The sequence below is a fragment of the Scyliorhinus torazame genome, chromosome 3, assembly GCF_047496885.1.
Source record: "Scyliorhinus torazame isolate Kashiwa2021f chromosome 3, sScyTor2.1, whole genome shotgun sequence".
Classification (NCBI taxonomy): domain Eukaryota; kingdom Metazoa; phylum Chordata; class Chondrichthyes; order Carcharhiniformes; family Scyliorhinidae; genus Scyliorhinus; species Scyliorhinus torazame.
Window position 1 is genome coordinate 317,637,964 of NC_092709.1, and position 25,581 is coordinate 317,663,544.

Genomic DNA, 25,581 nt, shown 5'->3' on the forward strand with positions numbered 1-25,581 from the left:
TATGTTTTCTTCCAAGCCATTTATAGATATATTACAAAGAGCAGAGGTCCCAGTACTGATCCCTGCAGAACACCCCTAGTCACAGACCTCCATTTGGAAAAACAAACTTCCACTGCTATCCTCTGTCTTCTATGGCCAAGACAGTTCTGAATCCATCCAGCTAGTTCACCCCTGGCCCCATGTGATTTCATGTTTTGCACCAGCCTGCCATGAGGAACCTTAGCAAATGCTTTACTAAAGTCCAGATAGACAAAATCCACAGCCCTTACCTCATCAATCATCTTTGTCACCTCCTCAAAAAACTCAATTAAATTAGTGAGACATGACCTCCCTCGTTCAAAACGATGCTATCTGTCGCTAATAAGACCATTCACTTCCAAATGTGCATAGATCCTATCTCTGAGAATCTTTTCCAACAATTTCACTATCACTGACGTCAAGCTCACTGGTCTATAATTACCCGGGTTATCCTTGCAACCCTTCTTAAATAACGGGACAACATTGGCTATCCTCCAATCCTCTGGGATCTCACCTGTGGCCAACGAGGACACAAAGATTTCTGTTCGAGGCCCAGCAATTTCACCTCTTGTCTCCCTTAGTAATCTGGAATAGATGGCATCTGGCCCTGGATATTTGTCTACATCAATGCTTTTTAACACACCTAACACTTCCTCCCTTGTAATAACAACCTGTTCTACAGTGTTTACACATCCGTCTGAGACACCACCAATCAATGTGTCTCTCTCCTTTGTGAATACCGATGCAAAATACTCATTAAGGATCCCACCTACTTCCTTTCGTTCTGTACATAATTCCCCTCCTTTGTCCTGGAGCGGACCAACACCTTTTCTCGCTACCCTCTTGTTCCTTATACATGTATAAAATGCCTTGGGATTCTCCTTAATCCTGTCTGCCAAGGACATTTTGTGACCTCTTTTTGCGCTCCTAACCCCCTGCTTGAGCTCTTTTCTACTTACCTTGTATTCTTTAAGTGCTTCATCTGTTTTTTAGTTGCCTAGACCTCACCTGTGAATCCTTTTTCTTTTTGAATAGACTCGCAATTTCCCTGGTCATCCATGGTTCCTGAATCCTGCCTTTCCTGTCCTTTTTTACCGGCACATACCTGTCCTGTACTCCCATCAACTGATCAACTGCTCCTTAAAAGACTCCCACAAGCCAAATGTGGATTTACCCACAAACAGCCTCTCCCAAACAACAGCCTCCACATCCTGCCTAATCTGGTTGTAGTTTGCCTTCCCCCAATTTAGCACCTTAACCCTAGGACAACACTCGTCCTGTTCCATGAGCATCCGAAAGCTTACAGAATTGTGGTCACTGTTCGCCACATGTTCCCCCACAGCAATTTTGATGACCTGGCCAGGCTTGTTCCCTAGTACTCGGTCCAGTATAGCCCCCTCTCTAGTCGGACTATCCACATTTTATTCCAAAAAACCTTCTTGGACATGCTTAACAGATTCTTCACCATCCAGCCCCCTAGCCCTAAGGGATTTATAATCAATATGAGGAAAATTAAAGTCTCCCACTACAACAACCTGATTATTTCTACATCGAGCCAGAATCTGCTTAAATATCCCCATCATAGTGAGATGGGGGAAAAGATGTTTGGGTGGTCCTGGTCGCTGGAGGTGAAAGGTCGGGTGATGAAGGTTCCAGAAAAAACTCAACCAAAGTTCACAAACCCTACTTGAATGGACAAGTGGGCTAAACATTCATTGCGATGTGTCACTCCGCGATTACAGATTGCAAATTGCACCCTGCCAGCCATTGCTGAGCTTTGCACACCCAATGTGAGTCGCACTTTCCGAATTTTAATCCCAAGTGTTAGTGGGTGTTTGGGGAAAAAAACAATTTAAATGCAGCTGTTTAAGCAGCAAGCCGCGTTTTCGTTGTACAGGATAACTGTTAAAATGTAGATGTGTGTACTGTGTTTTTCTTATGCTCGAGGTCATTCGACAGACACAGCAGGGTACAACAGACAACAACAACACCCAGTCCCTTCACCTTGTGATTAATAGTTTTACAAACTCAAGTTAACAATCTTTGGAGGTTGTGCAAGAGTTGGAAAGCAGCCTTGAAAAGGGCAAAGGGACCATTTAGAAAATCCAACTATTCTTGTGGTGAGAGTGGGGGGCGAGGTGCTATTTTGGCCTCAGATTCTCCTCTGTATTGTGAAGAAGACTCCCACCTAAAGACACAAGAAGTTGACAAACGTTTATGTGCATGGCCATTTCTCCCCCGGCTGTAAACTAATGCACAAGGCGTCTGAAGTCCCAGTTGTTTTCTGTTTGCAAATCGGTCCTAATTTTATTTCGCTGTCGGGACATTTAAAAGTTGCTGAGCGACATGTCCGTGCTTGGCGGTGGGATGCAACAATTAAAACCGTCATTTTAATTTAAAAAAAACACACCAGCAATTTATGCAGAAAGTGAATTGGCAGAAATCAGTGACGTCTGCGGTGAAATTGCTGGTAAGTATAAATAAAGGCAGCCGGAGCCCAGCCTGCAGTTCAATCCGCCCAGTCAAGTGTGCAAAACAACCCGCGAGCACCATGCTGCATCTCTCGCTGCCAGTTTGCCTGCTCTGCCTCCTGGCCTTCACCTCGGCATGTTATATCCAGAACTGCCCCAGAGGGGGCAAGAGGTCCTTTCTGGATGAAGGTGTCAGGCAGGTGAGGTCCATTTACCTTCAACTTTCCTCTACATCTTTTTAAAAGTGCCAGCTTCTTGTTTCTTTAAAAGTTGGGTCCCAGTTTAAATTCCACGTGTACCTAAAACCTCCCGTGCTTGTGTCAATTAGCTTGCATCTAGTTAGTTTAAACAAATTCAGTTGAACTGTTGGCTGTAGAATTTAACTTTGTGAATTATTTCCAAGTTGTAGTGGATTTATAAACTATGTCAGAACTAAATTCTGCACTAGACACTTTTCAACAAGTTTATTATCCAGGTCACAACAGAAGCATTTTTAGCAAAATTATCCACTGTTGTTCATGTCTTGCTGTGCATTCATTTGGACTCTCTGGGCGAGACTTGCTACACCTGAAGTAAATGTTTTTGTTTTGCCTGGAAGTGTGTAGTCACAAGCCTCACTTGGTTCCAAAAATAAATAGATGTAATTGTTCAGTCACTGAAGTTGGATCTCCTACTTTCTGACAGTACATCCTCAAGCCTGACCACAAACTGATGGGGATGAGGTGAGTGAGCAGCGCCCCAAAAACAGACATCAAAAAGATAAATAGCTGGCCATGCTGTCCAAACATGCTGACATTGTGAAATCGACAAAATAATGTCAAATTGAGGGAGCATTAACTGTTTTCTTTCTTGGCGTAGCTTGACCTTGGGAATCTGGCAAATGTGGCAGGATTTGTTTGTTTGTTTAAAAAATACTGACTTCACCTACAAACATTCTTGTTTTAAACCTTTTGCTTCACTTCAGTATATGATCGGCATTAACAAAGACTGAAGTAAAAAGGATTTCTCAAAATCAGTTGGAGTCACATGCGAATGAGATGTAGTGGACAGGTGTAGGCCAAACTTTTTCAGCATATAATAGAGAAATACGGTGACTGTAAATGTATAAGTTACGAATAGCTTGTGCTATGGATTGTACATCGGGTGCAGAATTGTAAAAACAGATGCACCGACTGATAAAAGGGTATAAACTGGGTATAGAATGTAAATTGTGACATATCATTTGCCTTCACAGATTCCATCATTCACTACAGCTCCGAGTGTCAGGGGTACAGCTTCACTCCCATTAAACAATGACTGAAATTGGTCAGATTAAAAGCAAAGAAAAATCCTCCCATATAGAAATAATTCAGAAAAATGGCAAATTTTATCCAAACAACATTAAGTGAGTCTTTAAATTAACATTTTAGCATTAGCGTGTATTTCTTTTGTTGGGCTTTTTGAATGTAAATGTTTAATACTTAAAGACCTTACCCTCACCTGTATTGATTTTCATTTGTCATAGTTTTGTCCACTTAGGGGTATTTTTGACGGCCTTCTCCCAGTGTTTTACAAACAGGGAGAAGGAGGTTTCATGAGGCAGGTGCTTTGGAAAAATCCCAGAGGGAGGACTTGAGGGGGTGTGAGGGGGGGTGGGGGGGGTGGAATTGCAGAGCAAGAGTGAATATCGGAGTGAAACAGAATTGACAGTTTGGAATCTGCTTTATGATTTTCACTCAAAGTTTTAAACTTGATCATGGAATTGTTTTACTTGCCCAGAATGGCAAATCCACATCTTTGACACCTCCCAGGTTCTTGGTGCAGACTATGTCTGGTGTGTGTTCACCCCAAGTAATCTTTTCACCGTCCCAACCTAGCCCAACATCAAAAACCAACTACTTTTTATAGGATAAGACAATGAGACTGTTTCAAAGAAAACTCTTGGAATCCTTGGCTTTATAAACAGATGCATAGAGTAGCAAAGAGATTCTGTTGAACCTTTACAAATCACTGGTTAGTTTTCAGCTGAAATATAGGCTGGGATTTTCCAGCCCCCACCCTGTGGCGTGTTTTCCCTCAAGAGATGAAACTCGCCAATGGCCACCGTCGGGATCTTCCAGACCCACCAACGTCAATGGCCAATTTGCATTGCTCGTCGGTCATGCCACTGCGGGGGGGGGGGGTGGGGGGGGGGGTTCTCAGCAGGACTGAAAGATCCCACCCATAGTCTTCATTCCTGGGCAGCAGACTTTAAGAAGCATATCAAAATCTTTAGTGAATACAGGGGAGATTTACTGGCGTGGTACCATAGATGGTGGACTTCAGCTTTGGGGAGAGGTTATGCTGTCTGGGATTATTCTTCTTATAAAGGAGAAGGTTACAGTGGAAATTGATTAGAGATGTTCAAAATAATTCTTGTTTTAGATAGAGTAGGTAACAAGAAACTGTTTGCAGTGGCAGAATGATCAGTAATCAGAGGAAGGAGAAGGAGATTTGTAGGATTTGTAAATCGTTCTTGACAAATCAGATTGAATTTTTTGATGAAGTAACAGAGAAGATGGATGAAGGGAATGCTGTGGATGTTGTCTATATGGATTTTAAGAAAAGATTTAACAAAGTAACACTTGAAAGGCTAGTTAAAAAAATTGAGGCTTATGAAATAGAAGGGTCAGTGTCAACTTGGATGAAAACTGTCTCAAGGACAGTAAAACAGTGAGTCATGGTAAGTGATTTTGTTTTGGACTAGAGGATGGCAGACAGTGGGGTTCCCTAAGGGCCAGTGCTAGGACCATGGCTTTTTTGTTGTTGTATTCCCTTCACTTCATGCTCAGTGTCTCTTCCAAAGCACTCTTAGATTTTGGAATGTAACAAGTGTAAGTTGTTGTTGCACATTCCCATGATGCAGAGCAGCTCGTTCAAGAGGTTAATTGAATTGGATTAATTGACAAGATTCTGGAAGTCCATAACTCTACCTGTGTTAGTGGCTCCGAGGGGTTTGTCCTGTCATGTACAACAAAGCTCGCAGTGTATACCATCATAGTGCAACCAGGTTTGTTTCTGCAGGGATTATTCTGCTGAACTGTGAAGGCAATGTGAGACTGTTGCACACATCCACTCGCAGATACGTTAGAGCTAAACTCTTATGAGAGGAACTGCACTCTTATCTCAGCGATAGTAAATAAACCGCTCACTCACATTGTGAAGCTTTAAAATAGACGCTTCGGCATTGTACATGGCACTGCATAGGAATCACTTGAGCCTGCACACTTAAAACAAGCAATCTGCCAATGGCGGATTTGTTACTGCTGGTGAAATGAGGGGTGGGGGGACAAACCGACTGATTCAGTTTAGAGACTAATTTCCTCTTTTTTTTTAAGTCTCTTTTTTTAAAGGCTCGTGTTCATCATACACACTGCTGGTGAGTTTTGGAACACCAAAGATGATTTTCTAAAGATGCGCTGTGAAGCTCCCACTGCAGTACACAATATATGAACAAAGGACATGGTTTCGGTGGCTATTTCCAAACTAAGCAGGGGTGAAAATGCATGAGATGCACAGCATATACAGAACCAACTCCTAAAACTACCATATTGTATCAAATGGAAGGCCAGTAAAAGTCATACTGAGAATATAGCCTGTGGGTAACATTAGTAGATATATGCTTAGAAACACCAATTTTAACAGTTCACCTCATCCCTAGATTTGAAGCATTCTGGGTGCAGTGATTAAAACGGGGAACAGGCCTTTGAGCCAGCGCCACTTTACTGACCTCGGTGAACATCTTCACTTCTGCAGTCAAAATTAAGTTTTTTTTTTTCGAAGACCTTGGAGGAAAAAGTTAAACCATTCTTTCCTCTTTCCCTTTTCTATGCTTTGCCAGTGTATGCCTTGTGGCCCTGAAAACAGAGGCCACTGTTTTGGAGCTAACATCTGCTGCGGCGAGGAGATTGGCTGCTACATTGGAACCTCAGAGGCGCTAAGATGTCAGGAGGAGAATTATCTGCCATCCCCTTGTGAACCTGCTGGAAGACCCTGTGGTAGAAATGGTGGGAAATGTGCCTCATCGGGAATCTGTTGCACTGACGGTAGGACTACTTTCAAGTACAGATCTCTTAATTCCTAGGCAAATGTCCTAGGGGGGTTGTGAACGGATGGTGTTAGCACCAAGGACAAGTTGAGAGAAATTTATGTACTAGCAAAAATGTTAAGAGCACCTCAATGAGCTCAATAAAACATCATGTGGCAAATGGACAATGTAAGTCCAGAATATTACTGAACAAACCTGTAATAGAAAGACTACAGAAACTAACCTTGCAGTCCTTGACATTTAGAAACTTAAGGGGTATTTTAATCAAAGTTTTAAGATATTAAGGGGAACAGAGAGGGTAGATAGAGATAAACTATTTCTCCTGCTTGGCGAATTCAGGACAATGGCCCATATTAGAGTCAGATCTTTCAAGAGTGAAGTCGGAAACAGTTTGAGATTCAAAGGAAGTTAGGAAACATTTTTTCATGCGATATCCTAGGGGTTACTATTGACCAGAAACTGAACTGGACAAGCCACATAAATACTCTGGTTGCAAAAGCAGGGCAGCGACTAAGAATCTTGTGGTGAGTAACTCACGCCCTGACACCCCAAAGCCTGTCCACAATCTACAAGGCACAAGTCAGGAGTGTAATGGAATGCTCTCCACTTGCCTGGATGAGTGCAGCTCCAGCAATACTCGAGAAGCTTGACACCCTCCAGGACAAAGCAACGCATTTGATTGGCACCCCATCCACAAACATTCACTCTCTCTGCACTGACAGACGGTGGCAGTTGTGTGTGCCATCTACAGGGTGCACTGCAGCAACTCACCAAGCATTCTTGGACAGTACCTTCCAAACCCACGACCACTACCATCTAGAAGGACAGAGCAGCAGGTACATGGGAACACCCAACATGGAAATTCCCCTCCCAGTCACTCACCATGCTGACTTGGAAATATATCGCTGTTCCTTCACAGTTGCTGGGTCAAAATCCTGGAATTTCCTGCCTAACAGCACTGTGGGTGTACCTACACCACATGAACTGAAGGGTTTCAAGAGGTCTGTTCACCACCTTCTCTCGGGAAACTATAATGCTTGCCTAGTCAGCGACGCCCACTTTGCATAAATCAATATTTAGAAAGTTTGTAATTCTCTTTCGCATATTAGCCATTTGTTAATTGTAAAACTGGTTTCTATTATCCAAAGGTTATAATTTATTAATAATATTAAGAGATACAAGACCAAGGAGTGTATAAAGAATTAGGTTACAGATTGACCCTGATCTCACTGAATGGCGGAACAGGCTCCAATCACTAAATGGCTGACTCCTAGTCCTATGTTCCTGATTGGCTAGCTGGCTCTCTGCTTATGACAGGCGGATTGGTGGAAAAAATGGTTGGAATTGAAAAGTCTGTTGGGAGGCAAAGGGTTAAATGCTACTTACAAGATAACATCTGCCAGTAGGACAGTAGGTTGATGGATAGGATAGACCGCTTCCTCAACTTTAGCTTTTTCTTGTGCTAAAGGGACATTTAAAACAGACATTTTGGAGGGGGTAGAAACAATCTTCTTTACTCAGAAGATGAGAAACCTATGGAGTATTCTGTCATGTGAGGTGTGTCACGACACCCTGGGCTAGCGCGTGATCAATTCCAGCCCCACTTGACCCTAAGTCACAAAACGAGTAAACTGGGATGTTATTCTTAAATACCTGAGGACCTTGCAGTCACCATGTTTGTACACTTTAAATGCAAATAACCTTTTATTATTTAACAGTAATATCATTAACCTAACAATGTAACTTCAGCACCAAGAGATAGAGAGAGAGTTTCTTCTTCTTTCAAGGTCTAATCACTTCTGCCCAGTTCTTTCAGGAGTATCATGCAAGAACCAATCATCTGTTGTCAGCCAAAACATTGTCCCTGGCTAGCCCACAGGTTGTCAGCCAGCCAACTGAACGTACCTCCTCCAAAGCTGGCTCTTAAGAGTCACCCGCTGCCGATGAGTCTGTTTCTGTCTCTACAAAGTACAAAACCTGGAACACACAGTCCTGACTAGCAGACAGCTTCATAATATAATAATCTTTATTGTCACAAGTAGGCTTACTTTAACACTGCAATTAAGTTACTGTGAAAAGCCCCTCGTCGATGGGAGGTGAGGATATCCCCCAGTGGTGAGAGCTTGAGGGATCATAGATCAAGAATCATCTTTTTCCTCCCAAGAACACCATAATTCTGACATGTCATGTCTCAAATTACTTATGTACTGCATCCAGAGTGTTGTTTTTGAAAATGTACAATTTTGTCACCCTACCCATCTCATCACTTTTACCCAAAGACAACTATTTCACTGATTCACACTGTCGACAACAAGCACCCGGCAGGGAATTAATCCTCGGCCTACTGAGTGTAGCTCTTGTTTGGGAGTGCCAGATCCTTACATTTATCCTTTCACTTTTACACAATCAATCTCTGCCCAAGGGCCTTCTCTCTTTCCATACTTCAATATGACAGGGGAGAGTGCAGAAGGAATGAACATGGTGGGCAAAATGGGTCTTTCTCAATAGATGCTTTCCAATGCCAGAAAGATTGAAATCAAAATCATGATCACGTGTCGTCTTTCTTCTCTCTAGAAACATGCACTACAGATTCGATATGTCTGGAAGATGAGGGTGAATGGAAACACTCTCCTATGGAAAGAAACTTGACCCTTTTTGACAGTGCTGCAACCGATCTCCTTCTGAGACTAATGCGTCTATCTAACAGGCAGCCCGCAGAGAAGCACCAGCTAATATAAAATTGCGTGTTTAAGTGTACCCTCTCTCTGAAGCTGCCTTTGAGAATTATTCAACACTCATGGTATAGGAAGCAGCTGGGTATGAAGCTGATGCTTTAGCAAGATGGCTATAAACAATGCATGTTATTCTATGACCTACGATATATCAAAGTGCTATTGAGTGTACTTATCTAATACCTAACAGTATGGCAATCTCAATATTTATGCTGAAGGTAGTAAATATGCTTTACCAAATGTCATTTTTAGTATCATTTCCTTCACTCAAGTCTTTGTTGATAGTATATAAAAGTACAACCAATTTCCATTTCTTTGGTAATGTGTAAACATTATAAGGAAGCATGTGTACATATGTAGCAAAATAAAATGTTACGGATAGGACACCCATAAACAGAAAGGTGTTTTTATTTGCTTCCCTCTATATAAACTGTGGCGTATTTCCCAATCCCTCAGTTTTGGTATGAACCAATTTCTATTAATAACCCCACAGCGGAGGAAAGGAGGTCCTCCTTCAGAGAGGCCGGCCCGCCGATCGGTGGGCACCGATCGCGGGCCAGACCCCTTGAGTCCTACCCCGTTAAAGAAACCCCCTCGCCCCCCCATAGGCCGCCCCCCCCAGCGTTCCCGCGCTGTTCCCGCCGGCAGCGACCAGGTGTGGATGGCACCGGTGGGAAGCCGTCGTTTTGGCCGCTCGGCCCATCCGGGCCGGAGAATAGCCATTTTGGGTGTCCCGGGTGATTCTCCAGCCTGCGCTGCGTAGAACTCGACGGGGCCGTTCTCGCCGCTTGGGTGAATTACGGGAGGGCGTCGGACCGGCGTCACGGGGAAAAATGGCGCGCCGAGGATTCTCCCAACCGGCGCGGGAGCGGAGAATCGCGCCCGAGATACTGAACTGGAATTCAAGGGTGGCACAGTCATTAGCACTGCTGCCTCACAACACCAGGGATCCAGGTTCAATTCTGGTTTTGGGTGATTGTCTTTGTGGAGTTTGCACTTTCCCCTCATGACTGTGCGCTCCGGTTTCCTCTGGGTGCTCCGGTTTCCTCCCAAAGTCCAAAGATGGGCGGGTTAGGTGGATTGCCCATGCTAAATTGCCCTTAGAGTCCAAAATTGCCCTTAGTGTTGGGTCGGGTTACTGGGTTATGGGGATAGGGTGGAGGTGTGGGCTTGGGTAGGGTGCTCTTTCAAAGAGCCGGTGCAGACCCGATGGGCCGAATGGCCTCCTTCTGCACTGTAAATTCTATGGTCTATGGTAAATTGACCCTTAGAGTCCAGGGATATGCAGGTCGGGTTACAGGGATAGGGCTGGTTGAATGGGGGATGGACCTGAGTGGAGTGCTCTTTTGGAGGATGGTGCAGACTCGATGGGCTGAATGGCCTCCTTCTGCACTGGAGGGAGTCTGTGATAGGATGAACTCAGTGGGTTAGTTTATTAGCACACACAAAACACAGGAGGTGGGGTCACAACGTAGCCACCCCTGTGCACTAAAACAGTAAGAGATGGATAGAGATAACAATTTACAGGGCAACAGCCCTAGAGAAAAGAATTGTCCAGAATCGAAGTCTAATGAGGAGGTTGACAGGTTAAAAGCCAATGCTGTATAATTCAGTTTTACAGTGGTGTTGACTTCATATGATGAGAAAGGCACACAGAAGAATCTGTCTTATAGATAATGGTACAGAAGTTGCAGTAGAAAAGGTATAGATGGGGCCAGGTATTCAGCCTGGACAGGACTCCTTTTCGCTGCTACTGCTAAATGGTAAAATCATAGATTGAGTTTACAGTATAGAAAGCTGATTCCATCAGCTAGAGCTTCATGTCACATGATTCTCACCTCTCCCACATTGTCAATGACAAGGGATGCGTGTCCCTTGTCTGAGACCCAAAGATGGTTAATTGACTCAACCATTAAGAATTGAAAGAAAGATTGTGGGGCCCTTTGTCATAGCAGACAATTCAGTTGCGATTGGCCAGGCCTGGCTTTGGGAATGCAAATGGCCTTTGTTCAGTTCGCTTTGAATTTGGTCTCTACAGTCCACAATGTGCCGTTAGTGTCTTTTCGGAGATAATAAACTGTAAGTTTCTTTGGAATTTCCAGATAGCTCCATTTGTTCAGGGTCACGGACAGAGACATATTCAGCCATTTTAAAAGGTCTTTGTCCAGTTTTTAAAATTTTAGAAAATGCCATGAGAATATTTATATCCATTTTATAAAAAATATACAGTGAGGTCTTAGTCTCCTCACACAAGAATGAGAATCAGGTACAGGAACAGCTGAAGGGTTTGTGGCACGGTGGATAGTGGGCCTGTTCTGAACCAAAAGCTCTGGGTCCAAGTTTCACTCCAGGACTTGATAGCCAAGGAAGGTGATTTGATTTGATCTGATTTGATTTATTGTTACATGAGCCGAAGTTCAGTGAAAAGTATTTTTCCGTGGCCAAGGAAACATACACAGTACATACACAGTGGACAAAACAAAATAGTAGATAGTTACAGTGCTGCAAAAAAGTACACAGTACATCGACAAATAAGTAATTAGTTACTTAGTTACCGTATGGAACAAGGGCAAAATAACAAAGCCAATACGACATAAGCAAGAGCAGCATAGAGCGTTGTGAATAGTGTCTTACAGGGAACAGGTCAGTCGGAGGGAGAGTTGTTGAGGAGTCAGGTAGCTGTGGGGAAGAAGCTGATCCTATGTCTGGATGTGCGCGTCTTCAGACTTCTATATCTTCTGCCTGATGGAAGGGCCTGGAAGTGGGCAAAGCCTGGGTGTGAGGGGTCTCTGATAATGCTGTCTACCTTCCTGAGGCAGCGGGATGTGTATCCAGAATCAATGTGGGGGTGGCAAGGTTTGTGTGATGTGTTGGGCTGAATTCACCACACTCTGCAGTTTCTTGCGATCTTGGGCCGAGCAGTTGCCATACCAGGCTGTGATGCAGCCGGATAGGATGCTCTCTGTGGCACATCTGTTGAAGTTTGTGAGAGTCGATGCAGACATGCCAAATTTCTTTAGCTTTTGTAGGAAGTAGAGATGTTGTTGGGCTTTCTTGACTATTGCATCAATGTGAGTGGACCAGGACAGACTGTTGGTGATGGTGATCCCAAGGAACTTAAAGCTATCGACCATCTCCAATTGTGGAGCCATTGATGTGGACGGGAGTGGGTCATTCCATGCTTCCTGAAGTCCTCAGGAAACTAAGGATTGGATTTGGATTTTGTTTTTTGTCATGTGTACCGAGGTACAGTGAAAAGCATTTATCTGTGAGCAGCTCAACAGATCATTAAGTACATGAAAATAAAAGAAAATAAAAAGAAAATACACAATAGTGCAACACAAGGTACACAATGTAACCGACATAGACACCGGCGTCGGGTGAAACATACAGGGGTGTAGTATTAATGAGGTCAGTCCATAAGAGGGCTGTTTAGGAGTTTGGTAACAGTGGGGAAGAAGCTGTTTTCGAGTCTGTTCGTGTGTGTTCTCAGACTTTTGTATCTCCTGCCCGATGAAGAAGTTGGAAGAGTGAATAAGCCGGGTGGGAGGGGTCTTTGATTATGCTGCCCGCTTTCCCCAGGCAGCGGAAGGTGTAGATGGAGTTAATGGATGGGAGGCAGGTTCATGTGATGGACTGGGCGGGGTTCACAACTCTCTGAAGTTTCTTGCTTTTTTGGGCCGAGCAGTTGCCATACCAGGCTGTGATGCAGCCAGATAAGAGTTAATGTGGACACGCCAAATTTCCTTAGTTTCCTGAGGACTTCAGGAAGCATGGAATGACCCACTCCCGTCCACATCAATGGCTCGGCAATGGAGATGGTCCTGACAGATTGCGGTGGATTCATATGGCAAAATGGGTTGAGTATCAACCTGAAAACTTGTCCAGCAACCACCAATGGCAGGCAGGAAGAGTGGGAAAGATTCCTGGTCAGCCATATGCGAGAAAAAGCGTTGGTGCCTCTGCCATCACCATCCAGACCTCCAACATACAAAAAGTGCATGTTGCCACAGTAACTGGGACTCTGAGTGAACTGTAACTCAGCACCACCGCCACAAAAAGCATACATTGGTTGGAATTCTCCAGCCGCTGAAATTCTCTTTGCCCGCTGTCCATGGGTCTCCCATTGGCACAGGGTGGCTTCAATTGGAAATCCTATTGACAAGCAGCGGGAAGAGAGAATCCCGCTGCCAGCGAACGGCGCCCCGCCGAGAAACACGTGGCTGGGGGACTGGAAAATCCCACCCATTGGATTTTAAAAGGCATTCATTGATTCACTTTGTTATGTACGTTATTGAGGAAGTCGTCACTAATTTTAAAAAACAAAATATATTTATTAAAGTTTTTTAACACAATTTTTCTCCCTTACAAACAATAACCCCCCCCTCGTAACAAAAAAAAACGAGAAATCGCGCAGAGCAAGATATATACATGGCAAAATGATATATTTATACAGCTTTGTACACTGGCCCTCACCCGTACGTGCTAGTTTCCCCAACCCTTCATGTTATCTCTTGCTCATCCACCCTCCCAGGCCCTCCCCCCTCCCCCCCCCCCTCCCCCCCCTCCCCCCCACCCCAGGACCTCCCCTCCACCACCACCCCCCCCCCCCCACCCCCCCCCCCCCCCCCCAGGTTGCTGCTGCTGCTGACCGACCTTCCTCTAACGCTCTGCGAGATAGGCTAGGAACAGTTGCCACCGCCTGTAGAACCCCTGCGCAGACCCTCTCAAGGCGAACTTAATCCTCTCCAAATTTATGAACCCAGCCATATCATTTATCCAGGCCTCCAGGCTGGGGGGCTTCGCCTCCTTCCACATTAGCAAGATCCTTCGCCAGGCTACTAGGGACGCAAAGGCCAGAATGCCGGCCTCTTTCGCCTCCTGCACTCCCGGTTCGTCCACTACTCCAAATATTGCTAGCCCCCAGCTTGGCTTGACCCGGACTTTCATCACCTGAGATATTGCTCCCGCCACTCCTCTCCAGAACCCCTCCAGTGCCGGGCATGACCAAAACATATGGACATGGTTCGCCGGGCTCCCTGAGCAATTTCCACATTTGTCCTCTACCCCAAAGAACCTACTCAACCTCGCCCCCGTCAAGTGCGCTCTGTGGACCACCTTAAATTGTATCAGGCTGAGCCTGGCACACGAGGAGGAGGAATTAACCCTACCTAGGGCATCAGCCCACAGACCTTCCTCGATCACCTCCCCCAGCTCCTCCTCCCATTTACCCTTCAACTCTTCTACTAGCGCTTCCCCCTCTTCTTTCAACTCCTGGTGTATTTCCGACACCTTGCCCTCCCCGACCCATACACCCGAGATCACCCTATCTTGAACTTCTTGTGCTGGGAGCAACGGGAGTTCCCTCACCTGTCGCCTCACAAAAGCCCTCACCTGCATATATCTAAAGGCATTTCCCGGGGGTAACTCAAACTTCTCCTCCAGTGCCCCTAGGCTCGCAAACGTCCAGTCGATGAACAGGTCCCCCATTCTTCCAATCCCCGCCCGATGCCAGCTCTGGAACCCCCCGTCCATCTTCCCCGGGACAAACCGGTGGTTACCCCTGATCGGGGACCACACCGATGCTCCCATTGCACCCCGGTGCCGTCTCCACTGGCCCCAGATCCTTAGCGTTGCCGCCACCACCGGGCTCGTGGTATACTTTGTCGGCGAGAGCGGCAGCGTGCCGTCACCAACGCCCCCAGGCTCGTTCCTTTACAGGACGCCATCTCCATCCTCTTCCCTGCCGGCCCCTCTCCCTCCATAACCCACTTGCGGATCATCGCCATATTTGCTGCCCAGTAGTAGCTCCCCAGGTTTGGCAGCGCCAACCCTCCTCGGTCCCTACTGCGTTCCAGGAACCCTCTCCTTACTCTCGGGGTCTTATTCGCCCACACAAACCCCATAATACTCCTGCCTACTCTCTTAAAAAAGGCCTTAGTGATCACGATGGGATGGCACTGAAACACAAACAGAAACCTCGGGAGGACCACCATTTTGACCGACTGCACTCTACCCGCCAGCGAGAGCGGTAACATGTCCCATCTTTTGAAGTCCTCCTCCATTTGCTCCACCAACCTCGTCAGATTCAGTTTATGTAGGGTCCCCCAACTCCTGGCTACCTGGATCCCCAGATACCGAAAGCTCCCCTCCGCCCTCCTCAGCGGTAGGTCCCCTATCCCTCTTTCTTGGTCCCCCGCCTGTAATACAAAGAGCTCACTCTTCCCTACATTGAGCTTATAGCCCGAAAACTCCCCAAACTCCCTTAGAGTCTGCATGACCTCCACCATCCCCTCCATTGGATCCGCCACGTACAGCAACAGGTCATCCGCATATAGCGACACCCGATGCTCTTCTCCCCCTCGGACCACAAGTCGTCACTAATTTCGGACAAACTCACTGAGAGCCAATGCTGAGTTACCTCATCAAGTGACTCTGGCCTGCTGACTGGTCTACCTGTCTATGGCTAGAACTTCACCATTGAAATGGTAAATCATGTTGGAGCCTAATTAGTTGAGAACATTAACCCCAGGCCAACTTTAATGGGGTCAGTCACTTGTCCATAAATGTTGTGACATTGGATATATAAAAGGATGGGGAAGTCAGTTCTTTTTATTCATCCATGGGATGTGGGCGTCGCTGGGCCAGCATTTGTTGCCCACCCCTGAGGGCATTTAGGAGTCAACCACATTGCTGTGGGTCTGGAGTCACGTGTAGGCCAGACCAGATAAGGATGGCAGATTTCCTTCCCTGAAGGACATTAGTGAACCAGATGGGTTTTTACAGAAATCGACAATGGTTTCATGGTCGTTATTCGACTTTGAATTCAAGATTTTTATTAACTTCAAATTGCACCATCTGCCCTAGTGGATTCAAACCCATGTCCATAGAGCATTACCCTGGGTGTCTGGAATACTCGTCCAGTGGCAATACCACTGTACCACTACCTCCCCTCATTAGTAATGGTCCTTACTTCAGGAGTAAAACTTATCCAATGGGCAAAAGACTTGGGGTTGGATTCTCCGGTCTCCCAGTCGTGTGTTTCTCAGGTTTGGCACTGTCTGATAAATGAACCTAATGGTACTCATATCAGGATTGCTGCCCTCAGTTAGAATCTGCACTGTCTTTCCTGGCCCATCACTAATCTTCCAAGTGCTTTTTTATTCATTACTGGGTTGTGAGTGTCAATGGCCAGGCTGGTACTTATTGCTCTTCCTTGAGATCTCACTAGAGGCTCCACAACTATCCTCATCCCCAATGAAGCGGGGAGCAGAAATAAGAGTAAATATGGGCGTGCAAAAGATGTGGCTGAACCATTTGCAGCAATCTTCAGCCAAGTAGATGATCCCTCTTGGCCTTCTCCGGAGGGCCCCAGCATCCCGCTTGGCAGTCTTCAGCCAATTTAATTCACTCCACGTGATATGAAGAAATGACTGAAGGCACTGGATACTGTAAAGGATACAGGCCCTGACAATATTCCAGCAATGGTACTGAAGGTTTGTCTCTGGGATTGCCGTGTCTCTAACCAAGCTGTTCAGTACAGCTACGACACTGGCATCGCTCCGGCAATGTGGAAAAGGTCAGAAGTGGGGATGTTCACTGATGATTGCACATGTTCAACACCATTCGCCACGACTCCGCAGATACTGAAACATTTCATGTCCAAACACAGTAAGAACTGGAAAATGAAAACTGCCATAATCCCAGAGGACCATAGACTGCTCTCCCTTTGAAAAAAAAGGTGAGAGAGCTGACTGCTGGTGAGTTAACCTGAGGGGCACCACACCTCAGATGAGGGACAAGGTTGAGAAGGTGGGGCCTTCATGAATAGCCTCAGCTAGTACTGCAATTGAAACCACACTGTTGATATCTCTCTGCATCACAAACCAGCCATCCAGCCAACTGAGCGAACCAACTTCCCAAATCCTGGACAATATCCAGGCCTGGGCTGAGAATTGGCAAGTAACATGAAATGAAATGAAATGAAAATCGCTTATTGTCACAAGTAGGCTTCAAATGAAGTTACTGTGAAAAGCCCCTAGTCGCCACATTCCGGCGCCTGTTCGGGGAGGCTGGTACGGGAATTGAACCGTGCTGCTGGCCTGGTCTGCTTTCAAAGCCAGCAATTTAGCCCTGTGCTAAACAGCCCCTACATTTGCGCCACATAAGTGCCAGGCAATGATCATCTCCTACAAGAGAGAATCTAACCATCACAGCCCGCTTGATTGGCACCCCTTCCACAAATATTCAAGCCTTGCACCCTTGACAGACAGAAGCAGTAGAGTGTACCATCTACAAGATGCATTGCAGGAATACACCAAGCCTCCTTAGACAGCACCTTCCAAACTCATGATCACTGCCATCTAGAAGGACAGGGAACACCACCCTGACTTGGAAATCTATCATCGTTCTTTCACTGTCGCTGGATCAAAATCCTGGAACTGGGTCAAATTCCTGGAACTCCCTCCCTAACAATGCACGGACTGCTGAGGTTGAAGAAGGCAGCTTACCACCACCTTCACAACGGGGATGCAGTGGAACAGTGGTATTGTCACTAGACTGGTAATCCAGAGAGAAAAAAAAATAGAATTGAAGTTTAATGATGACCATGAAACATTGTCGTAAAAACGCATCTAGTTCACAAATGCCCTTAACGGAAGGAAATTTGCTATCCTTCCCTGGTCTGGCCTACATGTGACTCCAGATCCACAGCAATGTGGTTGACTCTCAAATGGCCTCCAAAATCGAGGGCAGTTAGGGATGGGCAATCCCCGTAAACAAACAATAAAAAAGAGGTGGTAGGTCATGTTAAACCACTGGTGGCCATTTGATGCAACTAAATGGCTAGCTTGGCCTAGTCTGGAGGTCAATTAAGATTCAGCCATGTTGGTATGGGACTGGAGTCACATCGGGGCCTCGTATATGCTCCCTTCCCAAAAGGGCATTAATAAACCAGTTCAGGTTTTTACAACAACCTAACAGCCCAGTCAAATAAAATGAACCCTTTTCACAGAGATAAGGGCGGGATTCTCAGACCCCCCCGCCGGGTTGGAGAATCGCCGGGGGGCAGCGGGGATCCCGCCCCGCCGCCGGCTGCCGAATTCTCCGGCGCCGGGGTTTTGGCAGGGGCGGGAATCGCGTCGCGCCAGTCGGCCCAGCGATTCTCCAGCCCGCGATGGGCCGAGCGGCCGCCCGTTTTCAGCCGGTCCCGCCGGCGTAAATCAAACCAGGTCCGTACCGGCGGCCTGGCCCGCGACCGGGGTCTACCGATACACAGGCGGGCCTATGCCGTGGGGGCACTCCTTTCCTCCACGATGGCTGTTGTCAACCTCCGCCATGGCTGGCACGGAGAAGAACCCCCCCCGCACATGTGCTGGCATGACGCCAGCACACGCTGGTGCTCCCGCGCACGTGTCAACTCTCACCGGCTGGTGGAGGCCCAACGGCGCGGCGCCAAGCACTTCCACATTGGCTGGCGCGGCGCCAACCCCGCCAGCGCCGGCCTAGCCCCTGATGGTGCGGAGGATTCCGGGCGACCTGACGTCGGAGTGGTTCACGCCACTCCTTGGCGCCGGGACGACCCGCCCGCCGGGTAGGGGAGAATTCTACTTTCAAGTTGCCATGAATCGAGTACAATTATTTTGTTGAAAAAGGTGCATCCCTCCCTCAGGCCCTGAAGTGAAATCTTTGGTCATGGCCTTAAGTTTTTTACCATTTAAAATGCTTGCACACGAAGTCCAGCTTCAGGAGAAAATATTCAGTCGTGGGTCACTGTGAAGACAATAAGCAGTGTTGTTTTGCTTAGCTGAAGGAACATTCCGACCTGGAAAACAAATAACGGTACTCGAAAAATTAAAATCAGCAAGTCTGCTCTCAAAAAACAAAGATATATTGGATCTGTGGTTCACTTATATTCAGCTCTTCTGTAGTATCACCATGGTTCTGGGCTGAAGACTGCCTGGGTAGACGCTGCACGGGGTAGTGTGCATGGAGCAGGCACCATTTCTGCCGTACACTGTGGGGAGTTCCCCACCTGGAGTCGGAGGGAAAATAGAAATCAGCTGATGCGACCATCAATTCACGCGAAAACACGTGGAGAAGTAAACCGTGGTTTTAATCAGCTTAGAACTGAGCCTGCCTGCGACCGGTACAACACTGAAGGCGGCCCCGCAGGTCAGCTGCTCTTATACTTCCTCTAAGGGGGGTGGAGCCATGGGCGGAGCCCGTACATGCCCCCACATATCCCCCTGTGGATGAAGCCACACAATGGCCCATAGGTGGAGCCCACAGGGTTAATAACATAACATAACATAATACAGTGCACTGGTGAATTATCAGTAATTATACATTCACCACATTCACCCCCTGTTTAAAAAATGAAGTCCGGTGGGGTGACGGGCTCATAGATTCAGTCGGTCCGGTGCCCGGATCGTACTTTGCGACCGCCAAAGCACTGGTGTTGCAGCCGCTTCAGGTGGCTGTGGAAGTGTGTCCGGAGCAGGCACAGGCGTGGATTCTGGGAGCGGCTCTTCCGGAGCTTCATTCCTGTGGACTGATGCGGCGGGTGGGAGGGAGCGCGGCAACCATATAGGGGTGGGGGTGCTGAACATGGGAGGTTGGACGGGACATAGTGTGGGGGATGCAGTAGTGGTCGTGGTGTTGGAGCCTGTGGGCGCCAGGTCCTGGAGGGAGGCGGTATCTTGCCGACCATCGGGGTGTTCGACGTGCGCATAGTGTGGGTTGGAGTGCAGGAGTTGGACCCGCTCTACCAGGGGGTCGGTCTTACGGCTCCGAACGTGTTTTCGGAGGAGGACTGGACCCGGTGTCATCAGCCAGGGTGGAAGCGAGGCCCCTGAGGTAGCTCCCCTAGGGAAAACAAACAAGCGGTCATGAGGAGTCTGGTTTGTGGCCGTGCAAAGGAGGGACCTAATAGCGAGGAGCGCATCGGGGAGGACCTCCTGGTGTGAGAAACTGGCAGTTTCCTGAACCGCAGGGTCAGTAGGACGGTCTTCCAGGCCGTTGTGTTCTCCCTCTCCACCTGCCCGTTTCCCCTGGGGTTATAACTGGTAGTCCTGCTCGAGGCGATGCCCTTACTGAGCAGGTACTGACGCAGTTCGTCGCTCATGAACGACGAGCCCCGGTTGCTGTGGACATAACTGGGGAAACCAAACAGGGTGAAGACACTATGCAGGGCTTTAATGACAGTGGGGGTGGTCATATCGGGGCAGGGGATGGCAAACGGGAAGCGGAAGAACTCATCTATGATGTTAAGGAAGTACGTGTTGCGGTTTTGGAGGAGGGGGCCCTTTGAAATCGATACTGAGGCGTTCAAAGGGCCGGGATGCCTTTACCAGGTGGGCCTTACCCAGTCGATAGAAGGGCGGTTTACACTCCGCACAGATTTGGCAGTCCCTGGTCATAGCTCTGATCTCCTCGGTGGAGTAGGGCAGGTTGCGGGCCTTGATGTAATGGGCGAGCCGGGTGACCCCTGGGTGGCAGAGGTCATCATGGATAGCACGTAATCATTTTGCGTGCTGGCGCATGTGCCTCGGGACAGGGCATCTGGGGGCTCGTTGAGTTATCGTAGTTATAGGTGGAGAGTTCGATTCTCCACCTCAAGATCTTATCATTCTTGATCTTGCCCCGCTGCATATTGTCAAATATGAAGGCAACCGATCGTTGGTCGGTGACGAGGGTAAACCTCCTACCAGCGAGGTAGTGCCTCCAGTGCCGCACGGCTTCCACGATGGCTTGGGCTTCTTTTTCAACCGAGGAGTGTCGAATTTCAGGGGTGGTGAGGGTGTGTGAAAAGAACGCTACCCGTCTGCCTGCTTGGTTGAGGGTGACGGCGAGAGCGACCTCTGAGGCGTCGCTCTCCACCTGGAAGGGGACGGACTCGTCCACCGTGCGCATCGCGACTTTGGCGATGTCCGCCTTGATGCAGTTGAAGGCCTGGCGGGCCTTGACTGCCCGTGGAAAGAGGGTGGCCTTAAATAGTGGGCGGGCTTTGTCCGCATACTGGGGAACCACTGGGCGTAATAGGAGAAAACTCCAAGGCACCTCTTCACGGCCTTGGGACAGTGAGGGAGAGGGAGTTGTAGGAGGGGGTGCATACAGTCAGGGTCCTAGGACCCCGTTTTCCACGACGTAGCCAAGGATGGTTAGCCTGGTTGTGCAGAAAACACATTTCTCCTTGTAGGCGAGGTTGAGTTTTTGGGCGGTTTGGAGAAATCGGTGGAGGTTGGCGTCATGGTCCTGCTGGTCATGGCCGCAGATGGTGACATTGTCCAAGTGCGGAAACATGGCCCGCAGCCCGTACGGATCCACCATTCGTCCATCGCTCGTTGGAACACCAAGACCCCGTTCATGACGCCAAAGGGGACCCGGAGGAAATGGAAAAGGCGGCCGTCTGCCTCAAACGCCGTGTAGTGGCGGTCCTCCGGGCGGATTGGGAGCTGGTGGTACGCAGACTTCAGATCCACTGAGGAGTACACGCGGTAGTGCGCGAGCTGATTTACCATGTCTGCAATCCGGGAAGGGGGTACGCATCAAGTTGCGTAAACCGGTTAATCGTCTGGCTGTAATCAACGACCACCACCTGAGCTCTCCAGGGGCTATTGCTGGCCTCTATGACCCCCTCCCGCAAGAGACGCTGGACCTCGGATCTAATGAACGTCCTGTCCTGCATGCTATACCGCCTGCTTCTGGTGGCAACTGGCTTGCAATCGGCGGTGAGGTTTGCGAGGGGGGGGGGGGGGTGGAAATCGGTTTTTAGGGTCGCGAGGCTGCATATGGTGAGCGGGGGCAGTGGCCCCCGAACTTAAGAGTTAGACTCCTGAGGTTACATTGGAAGTCGAGTCCCAATAGGAGAGGAGCGCAGAGGTCTGGGAGCACATATACTTTAAAATTAGCGTACTCAGCGCCCTGTATCGCTAGGGTTGCAGTGGTGCACCCTTGGATTTGCACCGAGTGCAACCCAGAGACGAGGGAGATGGTTTGTTGTGTCGGGAATATTGGGAGCGAGCAGCGTCTTACCATGTCTGGGTGAATGAAGCTCTCTGTACTCCTGGAGTCGAAAAGGCAGGGGGCCTCGTACCCGTTAACCCGGACGGCCATCATGGAGCTCCGGAGGTGCTTAGGTCGCGACTGGTCCAGGGTGACCGCGCTGAGGTGTGGGTAGCCGGCGGCGTGATCAGACGTTCTGGGGCGGCCCCGCGATGGCTGTGTGTGTAGGTCGTACGCGTCGAGCGGCGTAGCAGATGGCGTCCAAGATGGCGGCCCCCGTTGGTCGAGCGTGGCCGGCCGCGTGGGGGAGGATGGCCAAGATGGTGGCCCCCATGAATCGCACGTGTTATGCAGAGGCGGAGTCGGCAGACACGCTGCCACCTTGCGGGGTCTGCGGGCCTGTGAGTCTGTGGATCGGGTCTGGGAGTTCGAGTATTTAGACCTGGCCGGGCAGACCTTGGCGAAATGTCCTTTTCGCCCGCAGCTGCTGCAGTTCGTGTTGCGGGCCGGGCAGTGCAGTCGGGGGTGTTGGGACTGGCCGCAAAAGTAACAGGGTAGCCCCCCATGATGGGCGGGCGGCCGCGCGGCACAGGCCTGGGGTAGTCTCGGGTCGGGGGCCCACGAGAGGGTCGCGTGATCGGCCGGGAACGCTGTAAGGCTCTGAAATGCGGCCTCCAGAGAGGTAGCCAGTTTTAACGTGTCGTCCAGGACCCGGGCCCCTTTTAAGAGCAGGCGCTGTCTCACATAGTTCGATCGGACCCACGCCACGTAAACGTCTCGGGCGGCGAGCTCCATGTGCTGAGTGGCCGTAACGGCCTGGTAGTTACAGTTGCGCGCGAGGGCTTTGAGGTCGCGTAGGTAACAATCTAGCGACTCCCCGGGGCGCTGGCGGCGAGTGGTGAAGATGTGTCACGCGTAGACCTCGTTCACAGGCCGCACATAGAGGCGTTCAAGTAGTGCGAGGGCCGCTGTACAGGAAGCGGCTTCGTTCTTGCTGGACAGAAATGCGATGGCTCACCCGTGCGTGGAGGAGGCTCAGCTTCTGTTCGTCAGTGACGGATGGCGTAGACGACGCGGCGAGATAGGCCTTGAAGCATCAAAGCCAATGTGAAAACATTTATTTCGCCTCCGCGGCCTGTGGATTGAATTCCAGTCTGTCAGGTTTGAGGGCTGATTCCATAATAGTATTTTAAGCTGATTAAATTGATGCGACCATCAATTCACTCAAAGACACGTAGAGAAGTAAACCGTGGTTTTAATCAGCTTAGAACTGTGCCTGCATGCGACCGGTACAATACTGAAGGCGGCCCCACAGGTCAGCTGCTCTTATACTTCCTCTAAAGGGGTGGAGCCATAGGCAAAGCCCTTACATGCCCCCACATATCCCCCTGTGGGTGAAGCCACACAAAATACCCATAGGTGGAGCCACAGGGTTAATAACATAACATAACATAATACAGTGCACTGATGAATTATCAGTAATTATACATTCACCACATCAGCCTGTGGCAAGCCAGTGCAGACAATGGGCCGAATGGCCTCCTTCTGCACAATACAAATTCTGTGAGGGGAACCAGCTATTTACTACAGGGTGACACCTGATGAAATCGAAGGAAAAATGCAAATACATTAGAAACAGTCCAGAGAAGGTTTACTAGACTAATACCAGGAACGAGCGGGTTGCCTTATGAGGAGAGGTTGGAGAGGTTAGGTTTGTCTGCACTGGAGTTTAGAAGAGTAAGAGGCAACTTGATTGAAACCTTTAAGATTCTTTGGCGCCTTGACAGGGTGGCTGTGGAGCGGAAGTTTCCTCTTGTCAGAGAAACTAGAACCAGGTGTCATTGTTTAAAAGTAAGGGGTTGCTCATTTCAGGTAAAAACAAAGTCCCAGCATCCCATAACTCACCCATACCCACCATCACAGACATATGAACAGGCAGGGAACAGAGGGAAGAAGATCCTTGGAAAATAGAAGACAGGTTTAGATAAAGGATCTGGATTGGCGCAGGCTGGGAGGGCCGAAGGGCCTGTTCCTGTGCTGTAATTTTCTTTGTTCTTTGTTTGTTTATCACAGCTTCCGAAGTCAGGTCGGATTTCCTGAAAGTGAACCCTCGGAAGGCGATAGGCCCGGATGGCATCCCTGGTCGTGCACTCAGAGCCTGCGCGGACCAGCTGGCAGAGGTGTTCGGGGATATCTTTAACCTGTCCCTACTCCACTCCGAGGTCCCCACCTGCTTCAAGAAGACCACCATCGTATCGGTGCCATAGAAGAACCAGGCAACGTACCTCAATGACTACCGTCCAGTGGCCCTGACTTCAGTCGTAATGAAGTGCTTTGAGAGGTCGGTCATGAAGCGCATCACCTCCATACAGAATGCCTTGATCCACTGCAATTCGCATACCGCCGCAACCGGTCCACAGCAGATGCCATCTCCCTGGCCCTATACTCATCCCTAGAGCATCTCGACAACAAGGACTTCTACATCAGACTCCTAATTATTGACTACAGCTCCCCCTTCAACACCATAATCCCAGCCAAGCTCATATCAAAGCTCCAAAACCTAGGACTTGGCTCCTCACTCTGCAACTGGATCCTCGATTTTCTGACCAACAGACCACAATCAGTAAGAATGAACAACAACACCTTCTCCACAATAGTCCTCAACACCAGGGCCCCACAAGGCTGCGTACTTAGCCCCAACTCTACTCCCTGTACACACACGACTGCGTGGCAAAATTGGGTTCCAACTCCATCTACAAGTTTGCTGACGATACGACCATAGTGGGCCGGATCTCGAATAACGATGAGTCCGAATACAGGAGGGAGATAGAGAACCTAGTGGAGTGGTGCAGCGACAACAATCTCTCCTTCAATGCCAGCAAAACTAAAGAGCTGGTCATTGACTGCAGGAAGCAACGTACTGTACACACCCCTGTCAGCATCAACGGGGCCGAGGTGAAGATGGTTAGCAGTTTCAAATTCCTAGGGGTGCACATCTCAAAAAATCTGTCCTGGTCCACCCACGTCGACGCTACCACCAAGAAAGCACAACAGCGCCTATACTTCCTCAGGAAACTAAGGAAATTTGGCATGTCCACATTAACTCTTACCAACTTTTACAGATGCACCATAGAAAGCATCCTATCTGGCTGCATCACAGCCTGGTATAGCAACTGCTCGGCCCAGGACCGCAAGAAACTTCAGAGAGTCGTAAACACCGCCCAGTCCATCACACGAACCTGCCTCCCATCCATTGACTCCATCTACACCTCCCGCTGCCTGGGGAAAG

The 25,581-nt window shown here is 48.5% G+C and overlaps 1 protein-coding gene across 1 annotated transcript; it reads left to right on the plus strand.

Annotated features, from left to right (window-relative positions):
* The first annotated feature begins 2,520 nt into the window (after window positions 1-2,520).
* On the plus strand, window positions 2,521-9,671 carry LOC140409263 (vasotocin-neurophysin VT-like). The gene is made up of 3 exons (XM_072497608.1): window positions 2,521-2,689; window positions 6,349-6,553; window positions 9,130-9,671. Exons 1-3 carry the CDS (start codon window positions 2,570-2,572, stop codon window positions 9,291-9,293), a joined length of 489 nt encoding a protein of 162 aa, XP_072353709.1. The 5' UTR covers window positions 2,521-2,569; the 3' UTR covers window positions 9,294-9,671.
* The last annotated feature ends 15,910 nt before the right edge of the window (window positions 9,672-25,581 follow it).

Coding starts and splice junctions, on each gene's coding strand:
- LOC140409263 (XM_072497608.1), top strand. CDS start 2,570: ATGCTGCATCTCTCGCTGCCAGTTTGCCTGCTCTGCCTCCTGGCCTTC. Junction 2,690..6,348: donor TGGATGAAGGTGTCAGGCAG/GTGAGGTCCATT, acceptor ATGCTTTGCCAG/TGTATGCCTTGTGGCCCTGA. Junction 6,554..9,129: donor GGGAATCTGTTGCACTGACG/GTAGGACTACTT, acceptor TCTTCTCTCTAG/AAACATGCACTACAGATTCG.